Source organism: Canis aureus, chromosome 1, assembly GCF_053574225.1.
Source record: "Canis aureus isolate CA01 chromosome 1, VMU_Caureus_v.1.0, whole genome shotgun sequence".
NCBI lineage: Eukaryota > Metazoa > Chordata > Mammalia > Carnivora > Canidae > Canis > Canis aureus.
Genome location: NC_135611.1, coordinates 106,180,059 through 106,201,876, shown reverse-complemented (window position 1 = coordinate 106,201,876; position 21,818 = coordinate 106,180,059). Strand labels below are relative to the sequence as shown.

At 49.4% G+C, this 21,818-nt stretch overlaps 2 protein-coding genes across 2 annotated transcripts; both read right to left on the bottom strand.

Annotated features, from left to right (window-relative positions):
* Positions 1-6,838: 6,838 nt before the first annotated feature.
* LIM2 (lens intrinsic membrane protein 2) lies at positions 6,839-13,019 on the bottom strand. Its single transcript, XM_077861781.1, has 4 exons — positions 12,845-13,019; positions 8,468-8,617; positions 7,320-7,454; positions 6,839-7,092 (listed from the first exon to the last, which is right to left on the bottom strand). Exons 1-4 carry the CDS (start codon positions 13,017-13,019, stop codon positions 7,031-7,033), a joined length of 522 nt encoding a protein of 173 aa, XP_077717907.1. The 3' UTR covers positions 6,839-7,030.
* A 604-nt stretch (positions 13,020-13,623) lies between these two features.
* On the bottom strand, positions 13,624-16,073 carry C1H19orf84 (chromosome 1 C19orf84 homolog). Its single transcript, XM_077861764.1, has 2 exons — positions 15,869-16,073; positions 13,624-14,841 (listed from the first exon to the last, which is right to left on the bottom strand). Exons 1-2 carry the CDS (start codon positions 15,901-15,903, stop codon positions 14,289-14,291), a joined length of 588 nt encoding a protein of 195 aa, XP_077717890.1. The 5' UTR covers positions 15,904-16,073; the 3' UTR covers positions 13,624-14,288.
* Between the last annotated feature and the right edge of the window lie 5,745 nt (positions 16,074-21,818).

Below are 21,818 nucleotides of genomic sequence, written 5' to 3'. Positions count from 1 at the left end.
CAACCCCATCCATAACCCAGCTCTATGCACAAACTCAACCCCAACCTGATTCCTAAAGCAAGCCCTATTTACATCATCAAGACCAGCTCTAAAGCCAGTCACATCCCCAACCCTAAATATGATCCACTCCTTAACCCCAGTTCCAACCTCTAATTTAATCCCATCCTCCAACCTAACCTAACCTCCAACTTCTTGGAGAAAGAAACTCTGCCCCAACCCCATCTCCAAATCTAAGCTTAGCCCCAGACTCAAACCCATCCTCATCCCAAGAGACTTAACCCTATCCACATTCCCATCCCCATGCCAGATCACACTTATAGCCCCACCCCCACTTTCTCATCCCCTACCTCACCCCCCATAATTCCTATCTCGACCCTACTCATTCTTCTCTCCATTCCACCTCCAGGCCCATGCCTGTAACCCTGTTTCATCTCCCTTTACTTTTGAGTTTGTTTCTTTAAGTAATCTTTACCCCCAATCTGGGGCTTGAACTCAGGACCCCAAGATTGAGAGTCACATGGTCTCCCAACTGAGCCAGCCAGGCACCCCTCCTGTTTCATGTCTTAAATCCCACCATCACCACCACAGCATACACATACACAGGAGCACACACATGCACACACGTGGCCATACTGTGGTCCTGCAGGTTCCTTGCACTTGTAGGCATCACAGGCTGACTACAGGCCCATGATCTTGGTGCCCACCAGACTATACACCTCAAACCAGTAGAATCAGACTAAGGCCAGCAGGAGAGCCCGAAGCAACTCAATGTGACATTGAAGATGCGCTTGTCCTGCAGAACCTCCATCTTTTTTCTTGACAAGATGTGTGTGTGTTCTGAAGCTCTTCCCCAGACCTCAAGTCCCCAGCTCCCAGCCTCTCCCAGACTCAGGGAATTCCTTCTGAGGCCCCCACCCTGCAGAAGCTCTGCCCAGTCCTCAGGCTCACCTGTACCTAGACACCTGGTCTTTATTCTATGGGCTCTGTCTCCAGACCTGAGGTCCCCCAGTGCCAAGGCTCCAGGCTCCACCCTCAGTCCAGGGCACTATTCCATAGCCCTAGCCCAATTATTATCTCCCAGGACATTGTTCACTTGGCTTGATCCAAAGTGTCTTGCCTTCCACCACTTTCCACACATCCTCAGACCTCAAGAACTCCAAGCCAGAAACAAAGTCTGATGAATTTACGGGACTCGGGGGCTCCCCTCGTAGGAGGCCTCTGGAAATATTTAATTTTGTTTTGTTTTGTTTTGTTTTGTTTTACCGAGGAGAGACTGCACACCAGAGCAAGGGGCAGAGGGAGAGGGAGAGAGAGAATCTAAGGCAGGCTCCACGCTCAGAGCAGAGCCCAACGCCAGGCTCAATCTCACAACGCTGAGATCATGACTTGAGCCAAAATCAAGAGTCAGATGCCCAAAGAACTGAGCTACTCAGGTGCCCCTGGAAATAGTGAATTCAATCAGCACTGCTTATAGGCCAGGCCTTGAGGAAACAGCAGTGCCCAAGGCACATGAGGCCCTCACCCTCACTGAACCTATAGAAAAGATGTGAATGCTGCTTATAAACTGTTATTATGGAAGACACTCTCATTTCTACTGAGGCCTACTCCATCAATATTTAAGGCAGTCTATTATGATAATAAAAATGTACTAAATCTGTTAGTTTAGTTGTTGTCTAGTAGAATGCAGCTTAATGTATCTGCTCTGACATAAGAAATAACTTGTTAGATGGAAACTCTCTGCTAAGAATAGTAAGCTGAGGGGTGCCTGGCTGGCTTAGTGGGTGGAGGATGTGACTCTTGATCTCCAGGTTGTGAGTTTGAAACACACAAGGGCACCTTGATGGCTCAGATCATGATCTTGTGGTCCTGGGATCAAACCCCACATCACATTGGGCTCCCTGCTCTGCTGGAGGCCTGTTCCCTCTCCCTCTGCCTGCTGCTCCCCCTGCTTGTGCTCTCTTTCTCTCTCTCTCTGTCAAATGAATGAATAAAATCTTTTAAAAAAGCAAAACAGGGGGCAGCCTGGGTGGCTCAGTGGTTTAGCACCGACTTCAGCCCAGGGCCTGATCCTGGAGCCCCAGAATCGAGTCCCAAGTCAGGCTCCCTGTATGGAGCCTGCTTCTCCCTCTGCCTGTGTCTCTGCCTATCTCTGTCTCTCATGAATAAATAAATAAAATATTAAAAAAAACAAAAAAAAAAAAAAACAGGGACACCTGGGTGGCTCAGCGGTTGAGCATCTGCCTTCAGCTGGGTCATGATCCTGCAGTCCCGGGATCAAGTCTCCCATCGGACTCTCGGACTCTCTGCATGGAACCTGCTTCTCTCTCTGCGTTGTCTCTCTCTCTCTCTCTCTCTCTCTGTGTCCCTCATGAATAAATAAATAAAATCTTTAAAAACAAAACAAACAAACAAAAGCAGATTGATCCAGATGGGCGACGTTCTCCCAAGAAAGCACTACTCTCTCCTTGCTGTTGTATTTGTGGTTACTTTTTTCAGCTTTATCAATTTTACAACAAGGACTCCCTCCTCTCAGTGTCCCTCTCTTAACTTCTCAGAGTTTAAAAAAGTAAAGTAGGTTTTTTATACAGTGTGTCAGGATCTTATGAAATGTCTCACTATAAAATTAATAGTAATAAAAGTGCTACCATATGTAAAACAGGCAATATATGTGTTTTGTATATTATCTTTGGAAAAGTAATGTTTTCTGGTTGTGTAGCCTCATAAAGGGATTATGTGCTCTTCCACCTCTATTTTACTTTTTTGGTTTATTTTAAATGAAAAAATATAGGGGCACTTGGGTGGGTTGAACATCTGCCTTTGGCTTGGGTCATGATCTTAGGATCTTGGGATCAAGTCCCAAATCAGGCTTGATTTGGTCATCAGGGTGTCTGTGTCTCCCTCTCCCTCTGTCCCTACATCCGCTTGTGCTCTCTCTCTCTCTCTCAAATAAATAAAATCCTTAAAAAAATAAATGAAAAAATATATATATTAGGGGATCCCTGGGTGGCTCAGTGGTTTGGCACCTGCCTCCGGCCTGGCATGATCCTGGAGTCCTGGGATTGAGTTCTGCAGGAAGCTCCCTGCATGGAGCCTGCTTCTCCCTCAGAGAGTCTCTGCCTCTCTCTCTCTCTTTCTCTCTCTCTGTGTGTCTCTCGTGAATAAATGAATAAAATCTATTTAAAATATATATATTAAATAAGCAGATTAATTATAAAAATATACATATATACTAAATCTCAATAAATATCATTAGGGTAGAGCTCAACAAATATTTTTCTAAGATGATAAATAGTATCATTAATTGGCCTGAATAAATGTATTTTAAGCAACATTCTTTTTTTTTCTTTTAGCAACATTCTTTTGAGTGATAATTATATACCAGGTACTGTCTTATAAGATGATCTAGCAGTGACCAAAACCAGATACAAATCTCCCTTTTAGTAACATTTACATTCTGGCTGGGGATAGACAAACATGGTGTCCACGAAAAATAGCATAACTGTGAAAAGTGCTGTAGCTAAGTAAAAGTAGGGAAGTGGGAGAGGAAGTGTGTTGTGATTTCAGATAAGGTGGCCAGTGGAATCTCAGCAAAAAGTTAACTTTGAGACAAAAAACTGACAGACACTTGGAAAGAGCCATCCAGGAAGAGGTGGCCAAGGCCTGTGCCAACATGGTGGCCAGCAGGGCTCAGAGAAGAGTGGGAAGCCAAACATTAGCCTTGACAAGAGATTGAGGGAGGAACTTCTAAATCCTTGGCATGTCCTGCCTGTTTAGAGTGTCTCTGATTACCTGGGGTCCTTGGGCCACACTACATGGTATATACTGTCCATGTGGCATATGGTGGGGACCCTGGGCCATACGGTATCAGGATGACCCCTGGAGTAGCTAAGGTCAGCCACATGATTTCTCCATGCTTACAAAACTGCCTTGGACCCTGGACAGTGACACCCCTGGATACCAAGGCTCAGGTGAACTTCTCCGGGAGGCAGGACTCAGTGCATATTGTCATACATTGTTGATGGAAGCAGTAAGTAAGCACTGCCTGTGTGACTCCGCTGGGAGAAGATGACTGGAAGCCCAGGCCTGGTCTCCTGGACGCTGCCTACTAGCCTCTTCATTTCTCTGCTTTTCATCTCCAACCTTTGGCTATGTATGATGATCTGTAACTATGAGTATAACAGCTTTCCAGTGGTCCCTTCTAGTGAATTATTGAAATTGAAAGTGGTTTTGGTCTAGTCAAAGAGCTAGCAGGGTTTGGAACATGTGGCACCTTGTATGGTCTTGCTAGACTAGCCTTTTTTTTTTTTTTTTTTAAGATTCCTTTCATTTATTCATAAAAGACACAGAGTGAGAGGGAGAGATAGGCAGAGGGAGATGCAGGCTCCCTACAGGGAGCCTGATGTGGGACTTCATCCTAGGACCCTGGGATCACAACCTGAGCCAAAGGCAGATGCTCAACCACTGAGCACTCAGGCACCCCTATAGACCAGCTTTTCATTGGAACAGAGGGGTGACATGACTTGAATCATGCTTTAACAAAAATGCCTCTAAATGCTGTGCAAATAATGGACTGTGGGGGGTGGCAGGAGGAGGATAGAGACACCAGCAGAGCTGGTTAGGAGGATGAGGCCATAAGCCAAGGGAGATAAGATCAGACTGGTAACTGGATGGGCAAGGAATCAAATTCTGGAAACATTTTTAAGGTAGAGCCAAAGCTGCTTGCTGATAAATCAGATGTGCGATGTAACAAAGCAGCTGAGGATGTTCCCAACACTCTTGGCTGGAGTAGCTGGATGACAGTGGGGCAGGATAGGGAGATATGGGAGGAGTCAGTGTGGGACGTGGAAGAAACTAGGACACGTGAGATTTGAGATGCCTCTGCTCTTCCAGCGGATATTGGAGATGAGTCTGGACTTGCAACATCATTATTATTGCTAGAATAAACCTCTATAAATATGATTACTGGAATAAGCCTCAGTGAATACGACTCCTTAAATAGGCCTCAATAAATTATGATTAGAGAAGGCTTCAATTGCCATTATTAGTAGAGGAAGCCTCTATAAATATGGTACTATTGTTATTTGTGGATGCCTCAATAAACATTTCTAGGGAGTAAGCCTCTATTAATATGACAGTTTTAGCATAGGATGTAATTAATATTATTTTCTTTAAAGATTTTTAAATTTATTTATTTATGAGAGACACAGAGAGAGAGGCAGAGATACAGGCAGAGGGAGAGGCAGGCTCCATGCAGGGAGCCCGATGTGGGACTCAATCCCCAGACTCCAGGATCACACCCTGGGCTGAAGACAGGAGCCAAACCGCTGAGCCACCCAGGGATCCCTGTAATTAATATTCTTATTATTAGAATTAGCTTTGCTAAATGGCCTTATTATTTTATGATAGATATCAGTAAATCTCATGGCAATTGGGTGCAGCTTATTGAATAAAATAATGAAGAGAAGATCAAGGTCATGATGAATGGTGTGCGAAGAGGCAGGAGGGTGTGCAGATCAGAGATTTGGTGCTTCTAGATGGAGGGGGCCATCCAGGAGGGGAGGGCCTGTTAGGAATGCTGCCTGGAGATGCTGCGAGTGGACAGTGAGATCTTTTCTTTTATTGTATTATCCCACTGATATGATTCATAATAAGAAATATATATTTGGTCTTTGTATTATTCCTGGCACAAAGCTGTGGAATTTCATGGGTGATAAGGGCCTTGAAGGTCTATTTGTTACATTAATGAGGGGACTGGGGGGAGTGGGTTGCACTCCAGGGTAAGGGCAGGTGGCAGGGGAACCAACCAGGTGACTAGAGGGAGTCCAGCCCCCAACCTGGAGAGGGAGGGGCTGGAGACTCAGTAACCACCTGTGGCCAATGATGTACTCAAGTATGCCTGTATAATGAAGCCACCATAAAAACCCACTAGGACTGGGTTCAGAGAGCTTCCAGGTTGGTGAATGCATGCATAATGGGGAGAGTGGCCTCCTGGAGAGTGCATGGAAGCCCCTGGCCTTTTCCCCACACCTGGCCCTGCACTTTCCTTCCATCTGGCTGTTCATGACTTAGATCCTTTTATAGTAAACTGGTGATCTAGTAAGTAGAAGCTTTCTGGGAGTACTGTGAGCCACTCTAGCAAAGTAATCAAACCCAAAGAGTGAGTCATGGAAATCTCCAGCTACTGCTGGTTGACCTTCAGAAGCCCGAGTGATAAACTTCACTTCTGATGATATTTGAGGTAGGGGGTGGGGCAGTCTTTAGGACCCAGTCCTTCCTCTGTGGTATCTGACACTACCTCCACTTGGATAGTGTCAGAACGGAGTTGCTTGGTTGATGTAGGATAAAAAAAAAAAAAAAAAAAAAACACATCGGGGCACCTGGGTGGCTCAGTGGTTGAGCATCTGCCTTTGGCTCAGGTTGTGATCCCAGGGTCCTCCCTGGCAGGGAGCCTGCTTCGCCCTCTGCCTATGTCTCTGCCTCTCTCTGTCTGCTTTATGAATAAATAAATAAAAATCTTTTTAAAAAAACACATACACACATTAGAATAGGTGTCAGAATTTGACCTATACATCTGTTTCCTAGAAGTCATAGTTAACCCCTGGTGGGGACTGTGTGATTCATGTCTGTCCCCATCCCTACAGAGGCTGAGTGGGTTCACCTGCAGTAATCCAACCACTCCCACCCCATCCACCTCTCACACGTGTTTCTCAGCACCCCAGCCCCTCAGGGACCACACCTTAGTAGTTTCACATCAGTTTTATTAGACTCTCAAAAAGTCGCTCTAATGGAGATCCCATTTCTCTAATACCCCCCCTTTGTGGGCTGGGCCTTGGGTCTTCTCAGCTGCTTCCCACCAGGCCCCATTCTTCCTCCTTCCCCCTTGGGACACAGGAGTCAGAGGTCCCCACCTGGAGTCCAGGACTGAACCTCCTCATGCCCACAGGAACCGGGACTTCAGGCCTCTAGACCCTCCCCCTCCTTTTCAGTGGCCCCATTCTAACTTCCAGATGAAGTTGGGAGTACTCTGGGCTCAGCGGGGAGCAGACAGGCGCCGACATTCATGCATCCGGTAAGCACACATGTAGAAAATCCCTGCGTGAGAAGAGATCCCAGTTGACCTCCCAAGTCCTCCTAACCTGGGCTCCCAACCCAAGACCCCAGCACAGCACTCCCTTCTTCCTTGGGTTTTTGGCAAAACCTGGAGTCTGTCTTCTGGCTCACTGCTAGGGAACTTGTAGGGGACACCCCATCATCTTGCCCTCTGGAGTGCCGCCCACTCTGCCAAGGACACTGACTTTCCCACCCCCAAGCCCTCGTACCTGCGAAGAAGGTCATGAGCAAGGCCACCCAGCCCAGGATGTAAGACCAGGAAAAGCGCCAGTCCCCAAAGCGGCGACCAAGGAAGCTGACAGTGACTCCAGTGTAAATGGCCAAGGCCAACAGGACAAAAAAGGCTGGGGAGAGAGGGAGGGGGTAATGGGTGGGAAAGGGGGCAGGAATGGGGTTTGGAGATGGGATGGGAATGAGATGGAGGAAGGGGGAGGCAGGTGTAAAAGGTGTAGGGGAGGGAAGGTGTAAAAGGTGAGGAGGCTTGGGGAGTAGGGTTGGATGAGGATGGGTCAGGCCAGTGCTGTGTAATAGAATTTGACTGGGCTGGTTTTGGTCTCTGGTTCCTGGGAGGGAGACACTAAATCCTTGGAATTTCCTCAGTAATACGAGTGTCTTTGTTATTATTGGATTTATGTGGAGCTGAGATGACACAGGGTAGGAACTGGTCACCAGAAAGACCAGCCACAGAAACAGAACAGACAGTAGGGGCTTTGAGCCACTAGCTATCAGATCACCCTCTGCAGAAAGAACCTGGAGATTAAATTCGCTCACACAATCAATGACTGAGTTGTGCTTTGGCAATGAAACCCCAGCAGGAACTCTGGATGTCCAAGTGTGCAGGAGCTTTCTGGCTGCTAACACAGCAGTGTGTTGGGAGGGGAGTATGCCCTGACCCCAAAGGGGGAGGGTGCAGAAGCTCTGTCTTCAGGACCCTCTCCAGCTTCATGCTAGACATCTCTTTCTTTATCCAGTGCTGAGATGGAGCCTTTATTAATCTGTTCGTTGTTAAGTGTAGTGCCTTCCTGAGTTCTGTGACTTCTAGCGAATTTTTTAATCTGCCTGGGTTCTGGGAACCCCCGAATCTATAGCCAGTTGGCCAAAAGTGCAGATGGCCTGTGGCCCCCTCTTGCCACCCAAGTAGGCACAGCCTTGTTAGGGGTCATGCCCTTAATCCTGTGGGGTATGGCATCAACTCTGGGTGATTGGTGCCAGAAACTCTCTGGTTGTTGGTATCAATCGGGGTTGGGGTAATGGAGCTGAGAATGAGAAGAAACCCCCCAGAAAGAAGTGCTGGGGATGGAAATGGGCAGGGAAGTTGGGGGTGGGGGTGGGGATGGGGGAGGGTGGGTCCACTCACTGGAAGCGAAAAACATGATGCCTGCGGAGAAGGGCCGGGAGAGGCGGGTGAAGGTGGGCTGCTGAGCGAAGGCGAGGATGCCCATGATGATGCCCGAGGTGGCGCACAGGGAAGACAGGATCATGAAGGCCCGGGTGGCATTCCAATAAGCTGTGGTAGCACCGAACAGTCACTCCCAGGCTCCCAGGCCACTCCTGCCCTCAGTGGCGAACACTGCCACCTCTGAGGGCTGGAATGTCTTGCCTCTCTCCTTATCCTGACCCAGCTTCTCCCTCGGCCTCTCTGCAAACCAACACTCTCTGCACCTGGCAAACTCCTATTCATCTTCCACAGTCCAGCTCCCAAATTCCCTCTGGGAAGCACCCTTTGACCCATCAGGCATGGTCTTTCCCTCCTGCTCTGGATTGTGGCTCTTGGCTTGTTTTCCCTTCTAGCCTGATTGCTCCCTGAGGCCAGGATTCTACATGGAGAACACCCCCAGCTCAAGTTTGGTTTGCTAATGGGTGTGGAGAAATGTTTGTTGGATGAATGAATGAATGAATGAATAATGAATGAGGGTTGATTCCCTGCTATCCTCCTGCTATTTACTTCCTATACTCTCTCGATTACCATCTTTTTAAAAATATTTTATTCGTTTATTCATGAGATACACAGAGAGAGGCAGAGACAAAGGCAGAGAGAGAAGAAGGCTCCCTGCAGGGAGCCTGATGTGAGACTCTATCCCTGGACCTGGGATCAAGACCTGAGCCAAAAGCAGACACTCAACCACTGAGCCACCCAGGTGTGCCCCATCACTGTCTTTCATTTCCTTGATACCACTTGCCCATACCTGAAAATGGCCTATTTATTTATTTTTAACTTTATATCTGTCTTTCCCTGATGATTTCTTAGTTCTGCAAGGACAAAGGTCTTGCTTCCTCATTCATTGCTTCATTCCTAACACAGAGCACCTGGCACATAGTGGGTGCTGAGGGCAAATGCTGAATGAATGAATGTGGAGACCTGAGAATCATTCTTCTGTGCTTAGCTCTGGGCTTGCCCTATAGGACATGCCCTGAGAATAATAGTTATGATCTCATCTTCTGTTTAGCAGCTGCTAAATATGTGCCAGGCATGCATTCTGTGAATGGGCCTATTTGTTCCTTCTGAGAGCCCTTATGCTGTACGTACTATTTTTAACCTCATTTTTTTCAGGTGAAAAACTAAGGCTCAGAGAGGTAAAGTGACTCACCCAGGGTCTCATAATTGGCAGTAGGACAGGCATTGAAAGTCAAGCACCAAAGCTCTTGTTGTTAACTGCTTGCCTAGTCTGTCTCTCAGAACACCCAGGACAATTCTGCAGCTGGGACAGAGCCTGGGTCCTGCCACTTGAAAAGTAAAAAGTCTGAGGGCACTCTGTGTTACAGAGTTGAACTGTGTCTCTCCCCCAGCCCGCAAATTCAGACATTGAAGCTCTAATCCCCAGAATAGGACCTTATTTGGAAATAGGGTCATTGCGGATGTGATTAGTTAAGATAAGGTCCTACTGGAGTAGGTGTATTCCTAATCCAAAATGATTAGTATCCCCACAAAATGGGGAAATTTGGAAAAAGACAGACATACAGCATGGGGTGGGGTGGCAGGTGCAGGGATGGGGCACCATGTGAAGATAGAGATGGAGATCAGGATGATGCATTGACATGCCAAGGAATACCAAAGACTGCCAGCCAACCACCAGACACTGGGCGAGAGACAAGTAACAGACTCTCCCAGGCAGCCTCAAAAGGAACCAACTCTGCTGACACCTTGGTTTTGGACTTCCAGCCTCCAGAGCTGGGAGACAGTACATTTCTGTGGTGTGAGCCTCTCAGTCTGTGGTCCTTTGTAATAGCAGCCCCAGGAAACTACAGATGCCTCTGGGTATTTAAAAGCCTGGAGGAGGGGCATCTGGGCAGCTAGGTCCATTAAGCCTCTGCCTTCAGTTCAGGTCCTGATCCTGGGGTCTTGGGATCAAGCCCCACACTGGGCTCCCTGCTGAGTGGGGAGTCTACTTCTCTCTCTCCCTCTGCTCCTCCCCCCGCCCCGCTTGTGCTTGCTCTCTCTCTCTCAAATAAATAAATAAAATCTTTAAAAAAAAATAAAAATAGGGGCACCTGCGTGGCTCAGTGTTTGAGCTTCTGCCTTTGGCTTAGGCTGTGATCCCGGGGTGCTGGGATCGAGTCCTGCATCAGGCTCCCTACAGGGAGCCTGCTTCTCCCTCTGCCTATATCTCTGCCTCTCCCTCTGTCTCTCATGAATAAACAAATAAATAAAATCTTTAAAAATAAACAAATAAAAATAAATATAAATAAATAAATAAATAAATAAATAAATGCAAACCTGGAGGACTTACCAGGTACATTTTAGTCTATGCCCTTCCCATGGTGTGCTAAGGTGGGACTGGAAAGAGCAAATGTCTCTGAGGCCTGCCTAAAGCTGCAAATAAGTCCAGTGGGCTATGGTGGGGTGTTGCTGTGAATTGGGCATTTACATCCCATCACCAGTTACCCACTACGGCCCTCTGCTCCATCTTGAGAGAAAATTCTCCTGCTTAAATCGCAGTGTGCTTCCCTGAGGGGCCCCTGACAGATATACCACGGTTAAAGATTGCAAAACTGGATTTTTCTAAGTGAGCTGCAAGCCCAGATTTTGTACATAAAAATTTTTATACAAAATTTTAAATTCTGGCAGAGACTTCAGAAACTTTAAAAACTCTATACACCCACGTCTGCAGCTGGGTTCAGCCACTGCAAGTTCACGTCTCCTGCTTTGATTCTCATGAGCTCCTGAGAGTTGATGTGCAAAGTGAGTCAACTGCTTGGACAGATATTCAGCAATCCATCATGGTAAGGTGTGTCCCTGAGGATCTTGGGTTTGAGGTCAAATGCACTTGCAAAGCTCCATCATGCCTCCCTCTCCCCATCCCCAGCAGAGTTAAGACAGGGGATATGGGTGTCCCCCAGGGTGTTCCCAGACTGAAGTGGGAGAAATGGTAGGTAGAGGCATGAATGAGACCTCCAGAAATGAAAGGGAAACATGAAGTCAGGAGGCCAACTGAGCTCGGAAGCTGGAGGCTGGGGCAAATCTTTCCACTGCTTGCTGCCCTGGTTTACCCCTTCTGAAAATGGGCATCCTGCTGCCTCTCCCAGGCAGGTTCAATGAGATGGGATGCCTGAAATCTGGCCCATCACAGGGCTCAGGGGGGTTGGCTCTTCCTCTCAAAAACTCCCTGGAGAAAATGTCTGGCTTTTTTTTTTTTTTTTTTTTTTTAAAGATTTTATTTATTTATTTATTTGTGAAAGACCTAGAGAGAGAGGCAGAGACACAGGCAGAGTGAGAAGCAGGTTGCATGCTGGGAGCCCGCCCGATGCCAACTTGATCCCAGGACTCCAGGATCACACCCTGGGCCGAAGGCAGGCGCTAAACTGCTGAGCCACCCACGGATCCCCAATGTCTGGCTTTTTGAGGGCAAGTTTCATATTTTATTCCCAGAAACAGTGGTACCACCTTCAGTGTTGTTGAGAGACCAAAGGGCATTAATTCATGTCAAGCACTTAGAATAGTGAATAGGACACAATAATATTCAATAAATGCCAGTCATCATTATTATTATTACTATTATTATTATTACTACTACTGTTTAGTAAATAGAAAATATGTAACCTTATATATTATTAATATATTAATATATAATGTACATTATATATTATATAATATAATATACAATGAATGTATCTCTCCATATATATGTATAAATACACATACGTATATGTATATACATATATAGAGAGATACATATATATTATATAATATACTATATAATATGTATTATCTTTCATATAAAATATATATTATTATAATGTAGCTTGCAAGAACTCTATGCTGGGAGAGCTATTTTTCCCCATTTTTACAGCATATATTGTAACATGCACATATATACATACACATGTACATATAGACAGATTACATAGCCTGGCACACAGTACGTATTAAATACTACCATCCAGTCTTTAGCAAATTTAGGATCCATATTTCTTCTGTAACCCAGTTTCCAGCCTAGTTCTTGATACGTAGTAGATATTTAGAAAATGCTAGTCTGCCAACCCTAACCCCGCCTGCCCTACCTGACTTCATGCCAGGAAATGTCACGTCTCTACTTAACCTCTAGGACATTTCATAATTGTACTAGAAAAAAATCCTGAAATCCCAGTTCTGCTGAGTGATCTTTGGTTGGTGCCTTTCCCTCTCCGAGGCACAGAGTTCTCCACCTGCAAAACAGGCGGAGAGGCTGTGTCCTGGGTGGGTGGGGGGCTCTGGCTCTATCCCCAGAGGGCCTCTAACCCCGCCCCAGAGCCTTACCGATACTCTCTGTCTGCAGGTAGCACTTGTTGCCCAGGCAGTAACGCCACAGGCCCTGGTGGGCAAAGGACCCTGACAGCCGGTACTGCATCCAGTGATCTGTTGCTGTGGCCACCACCAGGAGGATGGTTCCCACCCAGGCACAGAAGAGGCCGCCACCCATGAAGCTGTACATGGTGATCTGTGAAGAAGGGGAGAGATGGGGTCAGGAGCTGGACTCCTGGGTCCTGGCAGAGGAAGGGACTGGAGCCTGGGCCCCTGGATCCTGGGAGGGGGTGGCTGGAGGCCTGGGCTTCCGGGTCCTGGGTGAGGAGGGGGCTAGGGGCTGGGACCCCAGCAGGCCCCTGGGAGAGGAAGGAGCTAGAGGATGGCCCCCTGGGTCTTGGTGGAGGAGGGGGCCTGTAGGTCCAATGCCTGGTCCCTACCTGAATGGCAGAGCCTGTCACAAGCCCTCTGTCTGCCTCGGCCCTTCTGTGCAGACTGAGCCGAGCCAGGTCACTGGCCTCTCTGCTCCCTGGGTCCCCCAAATCCCTTAAGCCTCCCCACACAATGACCCCATGGCCCAGCAGCTTCCAGCAGGCAGAAGTGCAGTGGTGGCAGAGGCCCCAAATGGAATTCGCTGAAACAGGGATCCAAGCACTCCCTCCCTGCAGTCCCTGGCTCCACTGACCTCTCTCTGTGACCCTCCCAGCGACCCTCCCACCCTTTCACAGGCCTTGCTCACAGCACCCACTGGGTTAGCCTGAGCTGCGTAAGCACACACACAGAGACACAAGACATAGGGCCAGTCATCCATTTATTGTTCAACCAGGGCTCCCCATCCCCAGGGGCAGGAAAGGGAGTGGGGGGCGGCAGGTGTCTGGGTACGCTGGGCCAATGGGGTTCTTTGCAGATGGGTCACAGGGCATGTCACATTTGGGGCTGGGACTGGAATAAGAATGGGACAGGGTTGGCTGGGGTCACAGATGGGCTAGGTTTGGGGTCAAGTTTAGGAGGCAGTTAAGGATGAGGGAGGACTGGGTTGGCCTGAAGTAGGTAGAGAATGAGAGTGCAGAGCTGGGCCTGAGGGGAGAGGTAGGAACGGAAATGGGAATGAGTGGGTTTAGGGGTATGATATTGAGAGTGGGGGATGGGCAGGTGGGGATGGGGTTAGGGTCATCACTGTAGTTGGGGATGGTGTTGGGAATGGGAAGAGGTATGGCTTTGGGCATGGGCATGAGGCTCAGGGTTTTTTCTGGCGTGGAATCCTAAGTCAGCTCCAGTTTCCATGGGGTGGCTCGCAGGACCCACTTCTGAAGCTGTGGTTTTGGAAGAAGAAACATGGGAACAGGATGTTTCCTGGAGTATCTCTGCCTCAGCTGAGGTCACCCTGGGCACCAGGAAAACCCTCCTGGTGACCCTGCGTGGGCCCACTCAGGAGTTTGGGGAGCTGGACCTTCAGGTCCTAGTACTCTGACTCCCAGTCTTCTGCTACAGCAGGCGGCATGTCCTGGGATGACTCCTGATCTCTGTCTTCCTTCTTCTCATCCTGTCTGGGCAGTATTGGTGGTGATGCTGGGATCGCTGGAGGAGTCTTGGGGCCAGCCCCAGACCTCCCCAGCCAGCCCCTCTCTGGATTCTCAGCCCTGCCAGGTCGCCATTGCTGTGGGCCCTGGCCCCGGCCTAGCCTGCGCTGGGTGCCCCAGCCCAGACTGCGCTGGACGCCCCAGCCCCTGCGTCCCCTGGATGGCCTGATAGCGGTGCCTGGCTGGGGGCAGCATGCCTGGGTGGTGCAGGGGCAGGAGGGCAAGGACTGTTGAAGGTTGTAGGCCCCCAGCAGAGCGCTGTGCAGGAGGTAAGAGAGGGCGTCCAGGCGGATGGGGACGGTGACAGAAGCCAGGCTTTCAGGGAGCCCCAGGTGGGCTGGATCTGGGGTGCCCAAGGGAAAAGGCGGCAAGGCTGGAAAAGGTGCAGGTGGCCACAACTCCGTCCCATGGGATGACAAGGGCGGGCTGTTCCTGGAATAACAAGAGGACAGGTCCACAGGTCTCACCAACTCTTTCTATCCTTCCTACTATAGTCCAGCACTTTTCCTGGGAGTCCTGCATCCACCTCTGACTTCCCTGCGCGTTCAATCTCTCTCTCATTCTTTCTTCCCATTTCTCTACAGAGGGACAGCCAGCTCTGGCAGAACTTTAGCACCAGAGACAACAAAGTTCCAGGGTGCCTGGGTGGCTCAGTGGTTGAGCATCTGCCTTTGGCTCAGGGCATGATCCCAGGGTCCTGGGATTGAGTCCCGCAACGGACTCCCTCCGCCTATGTCTCTGCCTCTCTCTCTGGATCTCTTATGAATAAATAAATTATATATATTATATATTATATATATATAAAACACAGTTCCAGCTCCAGGGCCACTTCCCTCAGGGTATGTTTCTGGGCTCCTCACTTCCCTGTGCTGAACCTTAATTTTTCACACCAAAAGATGGCTTTTGGTAGTGTCAAAGGCACATACGAAAGGCCCGGGTCTGACAATTATTATGCTGTCTCCAGCTCTACCGCTGTTTCTGGGATCTTTGATTCTCCTTGTTCCCTCTTGAAATGTCTCCCTGCTCTGCGAGTATCTGTTCCTAACTGAATCTCTGTTTGTTTTTTTGTGTTTTTTTTTAATTTTTATTATTATTTTTTAAATTTATGATAGTCACAGAGAGAGAGAGAGAGGCAGAGACATAGGCAGAGGGAGAAGCAGGCTCCATGCACCGGGAGCCCGACGTGGGATTCGATTCCGGGTCTCCAGGATCGCGCCCTGGGCCAAAGGCAGGCGCTAAACTGCTGCGCCACCCCGGGATCCCCTGAATCCCTGTTTGTATCTCGCTCAGCTCTAGCAACATTTTGTTGCTAAGATTCTGTTTCTAACTGATGATACTTGACTTTTTTTTTTCCTTTCTGATACTCTCTTTGGGTCTGTCCACTCTGTCTCTGATTTTCTCCATCCCCTTCCCTCTCTGGTCTGTTTCCTCCCCGTGGAGAAGGTCTTGTGTCTCTCACCCTTGGGGCTCAGTCCCCTCCTCCTGCTGTTCCATCTTTACAGGAGTCTCTCAAGTCTCTTCTAGAACCTTCCCTTTGAGTTCTCCCAGGTCCAGGGAGGTGCGGAGGGGTCGGGAAGGAAGTGGGTGGGACTTTGTCCAGAGGGGGGCGTGGCCTGTCGGTGCGCGGAGCCGTGGAAAAGTACGCTGGGATCTTACCCTGAGATTTCGAGATCTAATTCCTCAAATCCCCCCCACCCCTCCAGCTTCCCACCCCCCATCTCAGGCCACAGTTCACACGTCCCCGAGACCCAGGAGTATGGCCACTGAGTTTCTCCCTGCTCAGACCCAACAGCCCTGGTCCCAGCCTCTTCCTCCCTCAGACCCAGGAGTCCAGGCCCCAGCCGCCTCCTCCCTCAGACCCAGAAGTCCAGGCCCCCAACCCCCTCCTCCCTCAGACCCAGGAGTCCAGGCCCCAGCCCCTCCTCCCTCAGACCCAGGAGTCCAGGCCCCAGCCCCTCCTCCCTCAGATCCAGGAGTCCAGGACCCCAACCCCTCCTCCCTCAGACCCAGGAGTCCAGGCCCCAGCCCCTCCTCCCTCAGATCCAGGAGTCCAGGACCCCAGCCCCTCGTCCCTCAGACCCAGGAGTCCAGGCCCCAGCCCCTCCTCCCTCAGATCCAGGAGTCCAGGACCCCAACCCCTCCTCCCTCAGACCCAGGAGTCCAGGCCCCAGCCCCTCCTCCCTCAGATCCAGGAGTCCAGGACCCCAACCCCTCCTCCCTCAGACCCAGGAGTCCAGGCCCCAGCCCCTCCTCCCTCAGATCCAGGAGTCCAGGACCCCAGCCCCTCGTCCCTCAGACCCAGGAGTCCAGGCCCCAGCCCCTCCTCCCTCAGACCCAGGAGTCCAGGCCCCAGCCACCTCCTCCCTCAGACCCAGGAGTCCAGGCCCCAACCCCTCCTCCCTCAGACCCAGGAGTCCAGGCCCCAGCCCCTCCTCCCTCAGATCCAGGAGTCCAGGACCCCAGCCCCTCGTCCCTCAGACCCAGGAGTCCAGGCCCCAGCCCCTCCTCCCTCAGACCCAGGAGTCCAGGCCCCAACCCCTCCTCCCTCAGACCCAGGAGTCCAGGCCCCAGCCCCTCCTCCCTCAGACCCAGGAGTCCAGGCCCCAGCCCCTCCTCCCTCAGACCCAGCAGGTGGAGCCCTCAGTCTCCTCTTCTCTCTCGGTCTATATTTATGGCCATTTCTTCAGGGGGCCCGCTGGTGTTCCTTAGGACTAAAGGGATATTTAGATAGGGAAATCGGAACATCTGTACACTCCTGGAGCAGCAGGAAAAGTAGATGAGCTGGAGTTAAGGCAGACACTTAACGGACTCAGCCACCCAGGCACCCCTCTGTTGGAATACCTTTATATTTACGGAAAAAGTTACAAAGATAATACAGAGTTCCCATACAATCCTCACCCAGCTCCCCTAATATTATCCTCTTACATTGTTATAGAACCTTTGTTGGACTAAGAAACTAGCACGACTATTTACCAAACTCCAGTCTTTATTTGGAATTTACCAGTTTTCACATTAAAGTCCTTTCTTTTCTGTTTAAGAATCTGTTGCTGGATACCATTTATCGCCACACCTCCCTAGTCTCCTCTCAGTCTTTCCTGGCTTTTCACAACCTTATCAATTTTGAGGAATACTAGTTACATTATGAAATAGGAGTCTATTTTCATTAGTAATTTTTTTTTTTTTTTTAGAATTCTAATAAATTCACTTCGCAGGTGATCAAACTGTGCCTCAGAAGAGTCTAAAAAAGTTGCTTGAGGTCACAGAGCTAGGAAGTGGTACAAGTGGAATTTGAATCCCGGCAGCCTGGCTCAAATCTGTGCTCTTAATGGAGACACAAGTAGTAGCCAGATTTTGTAGGACCTGGTAGGCTGCAGTGAAGACTTTGGGGTTTTTGAGGGGTTGTGCCTATGTTTTTAAATTTTAGAACACTGCGATGACTTCGAACATTTGTAAGCTGAGATGTGACGTAATTTGATTAATGTTTTAAGAAAAGCACTGTGAGGGCACCTGGGTGGCTCAGTGGTTGAGCGTCAGCCTTTGGCTCAGGTCATGATCCCGGGGTACTGGGATCGAGTCCCACACCTGGCTCCCTCTGCCTATGTCCCTGCCTGTCTCTCTGTCTCTCTCTCTCTCTCTTTTTTAAAATACTTATTTATTTATTCATGAGAGACACAGAGAGTGAGAGAGGCAGAGACATAGGCAGAGGGAGAAGCAGGCTCCTTGCAGGAGCCCCACGTGGGACTCGATTCCAGATCCCGGGATCATGATCTGAGCTGAAGGCAGTTGTCCAACTGCTGAGCCACCCAGGAGTCCCTGTGTCTCTCATGAATAAATAAATAAAATCTTTAAAAAAGAAAAGAAAAGGGCAGCCCCGGTGGCACAGCGGTTTAGCGTGCCTGCAGCCTAGGGCCTGATCCTGGAGACCCGGGATGGAGTCCCATGTCAGTCTCCCTGCATGGAGCCTGCTTCTCCCTCTGCCTGTGTCTCTGCCTCTCTCTCTCTGTGTTTCTATGAATAAATACAATAAAAAATCTTAAAAAAAATAAAAAAGAAAAGAAAAGCACTGTGTCAGTGGTTTGGAAAACAGGCCCTGGTGGAAGAGCGGTGCTAGAGTGGTCGCAGGAAGTCCAGGGAGGATATTGCTATCCTCCAGGCCAGGGGTGGTGGTGGTGACTCCCAAGGAGAGTGGGGGTAGTGGGGATGGGAAGATGTGAGTGGATTTAGGATGCGTTTTGAAAGAAGAACCATCAGAATTTGCTGCAGGGCTCCCGGGGGTGACTAATGAGGATCAAAGATAATGCAAAGTTTTCAGCCAGAGCAGTGTCTCCGAATATGATTTTTTTTTTTTTTTTAACAGAAGTCTACAACATCCCATTTTAAGGATGGGAAAGCCCAGATACCACCTTTCGCTTTTTGACTTCCTTGGAATCCAGGCCCTGTGCAGGATGATGCTGGTGACTCAGAGATGTCACCTGTCCTCAAAGGGCTTTGTGAAGGGTGGGGGACAGACAGAGAGGGACGGTAACATTCCAGAGTGATCAGAGCCTGGAAACAGGTAAAGGACAATGAGAGCCCCAAATGGGTGGGGATGCTGCCTGAGGGCAAAGGACTGAAGTCTGGTGAAGAGGGGGGCAGGAAAACCTTGTTGCTGCAGGCAAGGGGTGGTTCTCTGGCGGTTTTGTTTTTTGGTTTTAGGGGAGGTAGACTTTGGAGTAGGTCTAGACTGAGTGGATATTTGATGTAGAAGAAATGGTGTGAGCAAAGGCCAGGTGGCTGGAACCAAAATATTTTTATCATGAAGCGAGGGCTTTCCTTTCCTGGCCAGTGTGATTAGGATTCAGGTCTCATCCATCCCTTATGTTGTATCTCAAAGAGGCAGGGCAAGACTATTTTGTGGAAATGGGGCTCAGAAATGACGGTTTGAATCTACTGCTCCGCTACTTAGAAATGCGTAATCTAAAGCAAGCTGCTTAAGCTTTTCGGGTTCCCATTTCTTCGTGACTTGGCGCTTCCTGCTCCATTCCAGCATAACGGAATTGCTCTATTTGCTGTTACTGTTTCCCCTTTATATATATATATATATATATAATTTATTTATTCATGAGAGTCAGAAAAAGGCAGAGACATAGGCAGAGGGAGAAGCAGGCTCCCTGCAGGGAGCCTGATGGGACTCAATCCCAGAACCCCAGGATCATGACCTGAGCCAAAGGCAGACCCTCAACCACTGAGCCACCGAGGCGCCCCTGTTACTGTTTCTCCTATTTCTGTGATCAGGGTACCACATCAACTTAACCAAGCACCTGGCCCTTTAAGACCCTCCTCCCACACTTGAGAGCCCTTGTAGGCTCTAGCCTCTCTAGGAGAAAAGTCTTTTATTCATCTTCCAAAATTGACAGGCAAGTTCTTTTTTTTTTTTTTTTAAGATTTTATTTATTTATTCATGACAGAGAGAGAGAGGCAGAGACACAGGCAGAGGGAGAAGCAGGCTCCACGCAGGGAGCCGGACGTGGGACTCAACCCCAGGTCCCCAAGATCACACCTCAAGCCGAAGGCGGTGCTAAACCGCTGAGCCCCTGGGCCTGCGACAGGCAAGTTCTGAAAGTGACCAATCAACTCCTGAGACGGAGGCAGCAAAACTTCCGATTGGCTGGGGAACTCTGGCGGCGTTCCGTGTAAGCTCCGCCCCTCCGTGTTACAGCTCCCAGCGCGAGAGCGTCATCCTTGGCTCTGATTGGCGAAGGAGCTCGCGCTGCCTTCGAGTCCCCTCCCCGTCGCCGTCAGAGCCGCGAGCCAGCATTCTCGCTCTCTGATTGGCTACATTTCTGAGCGCGCCCTCGCCCTCGCTCCCTGATTGGCTGTCGTTTATCGGGACCTTCCCCAGACTCTCTTGAGGCTGCATCTAGGGTTGTCGGTTACCATTGTTACTGTTGTGCGGCACCTGCTGCATCTGGGAGACCCGTCCCAGGGCTAGAGATGACGAGCGAAGCTTGGAGGGGAGACCGGCCTCGGGCTGAGCGGAAGGATCCCTGCAGGGGTCTCCTTGGCCCACCAGGGAGCCCCATTGCCTCACCCCCACCTTAGGATCCTCTTCTTTGCATTGTCCTCCACGTGTCTCGGACAAAATCCCAAGACTGGACCTTAAGGTCCTCCAGCCTACTGGGCTCACGGATTTCCTCAGGTCTCCGCTTCCATCCCCCTCCGCGGGACCCTGGGATGCCTTCGCTTGAGCCTTACCAATTCTTTGAATCCCTCCAACTTGGGGATCCTCCCAAGTGCAGGAAATGCATCAGGGCCTCTGGGTCTTGGGGGCTCCTCTCACTGCCACCCCTACCTTTACATCCTCCCTGTCCCCAAAGTCCCCCCTACCTCCCTTCCTTGCCTCCCCTTGGAGAATCTCCCCACCTCTGGGGACTCTGACCTCACTGCTTTCTTCCCAGCTGCTTCAAGGCACAGGGGTCACTTTTACACGTTGACCCAAGACTTCTACGTTTTTCCTAACAGAATGCTGCTGACTGAGGAGTGGTTCCCAGCCCACAGGTCAGGATTCCCACACTTGTAAAATTGTAAAAATCAGTCTCTCCCCTTTGGAATTGCCGCTTCCCCTTTGGGATGTATATATGGGACAATCCTTTCCATTGTCTTTTTTTTTTTTTCATTGTCATTTTTTTTTAAGATTTTATTTATTTATTCATGAGAAACAGAGAGGCAGAGACAGGCAGAGGGAGAAGCAGACTGAACAGGGAGCCTGATGTGGGAATGGATCCCAGGACCCCAGGATCATGACCTGAGCAGAAGGCAGACAGCTCAACCACTGAACCACCCAGGGGTCTGTGTATTGTCAGCTTTGTTCAGGATTACCTGCATTCAGGGGGTCACCTTCAGAGCTTCCCTACATTTGGAGAGCTCCCACACAGCAATCCCCAACTCAGTGACAGTCCCCTTTAGCCCTCAAAGCAGAACTTTCTGGGTTCAGAGACTGACCCTCAGAGCCTCCCTCAGCCTCAGAAATCCTCCTCCCTCAGCCTCAGAGATCCCCCGACTCCTGGGTTTCCTCTTACTCTCAGAAGACCCAGCACTACCCTCCCCCACCCCCTGCCGTTCTTCTGTCTCCCACACTCACACTCAAGTTGTGGTCCTGGGGTCAAGTCCCACATCAGGCTCCCTATAGGGAGCCTGCTTCTTCCTCTGCCTGTGTCTCTGACTCTCTCTCTTTCTGTGTCTCTCATGAATAAATAAATAAAATCTTTAAAATAAATTAAATAAATAAATAAATAGTGCTCAATCTATTTTGTATTCATATTCTATTAATCCAGCAAAATGAACTCTTTGGTGTACAGTTCCAAGTTTTGACAAATTCGTAGCCATGTAATGACCATCATAATCAAGGCACAGAATACTTCTATTATCCT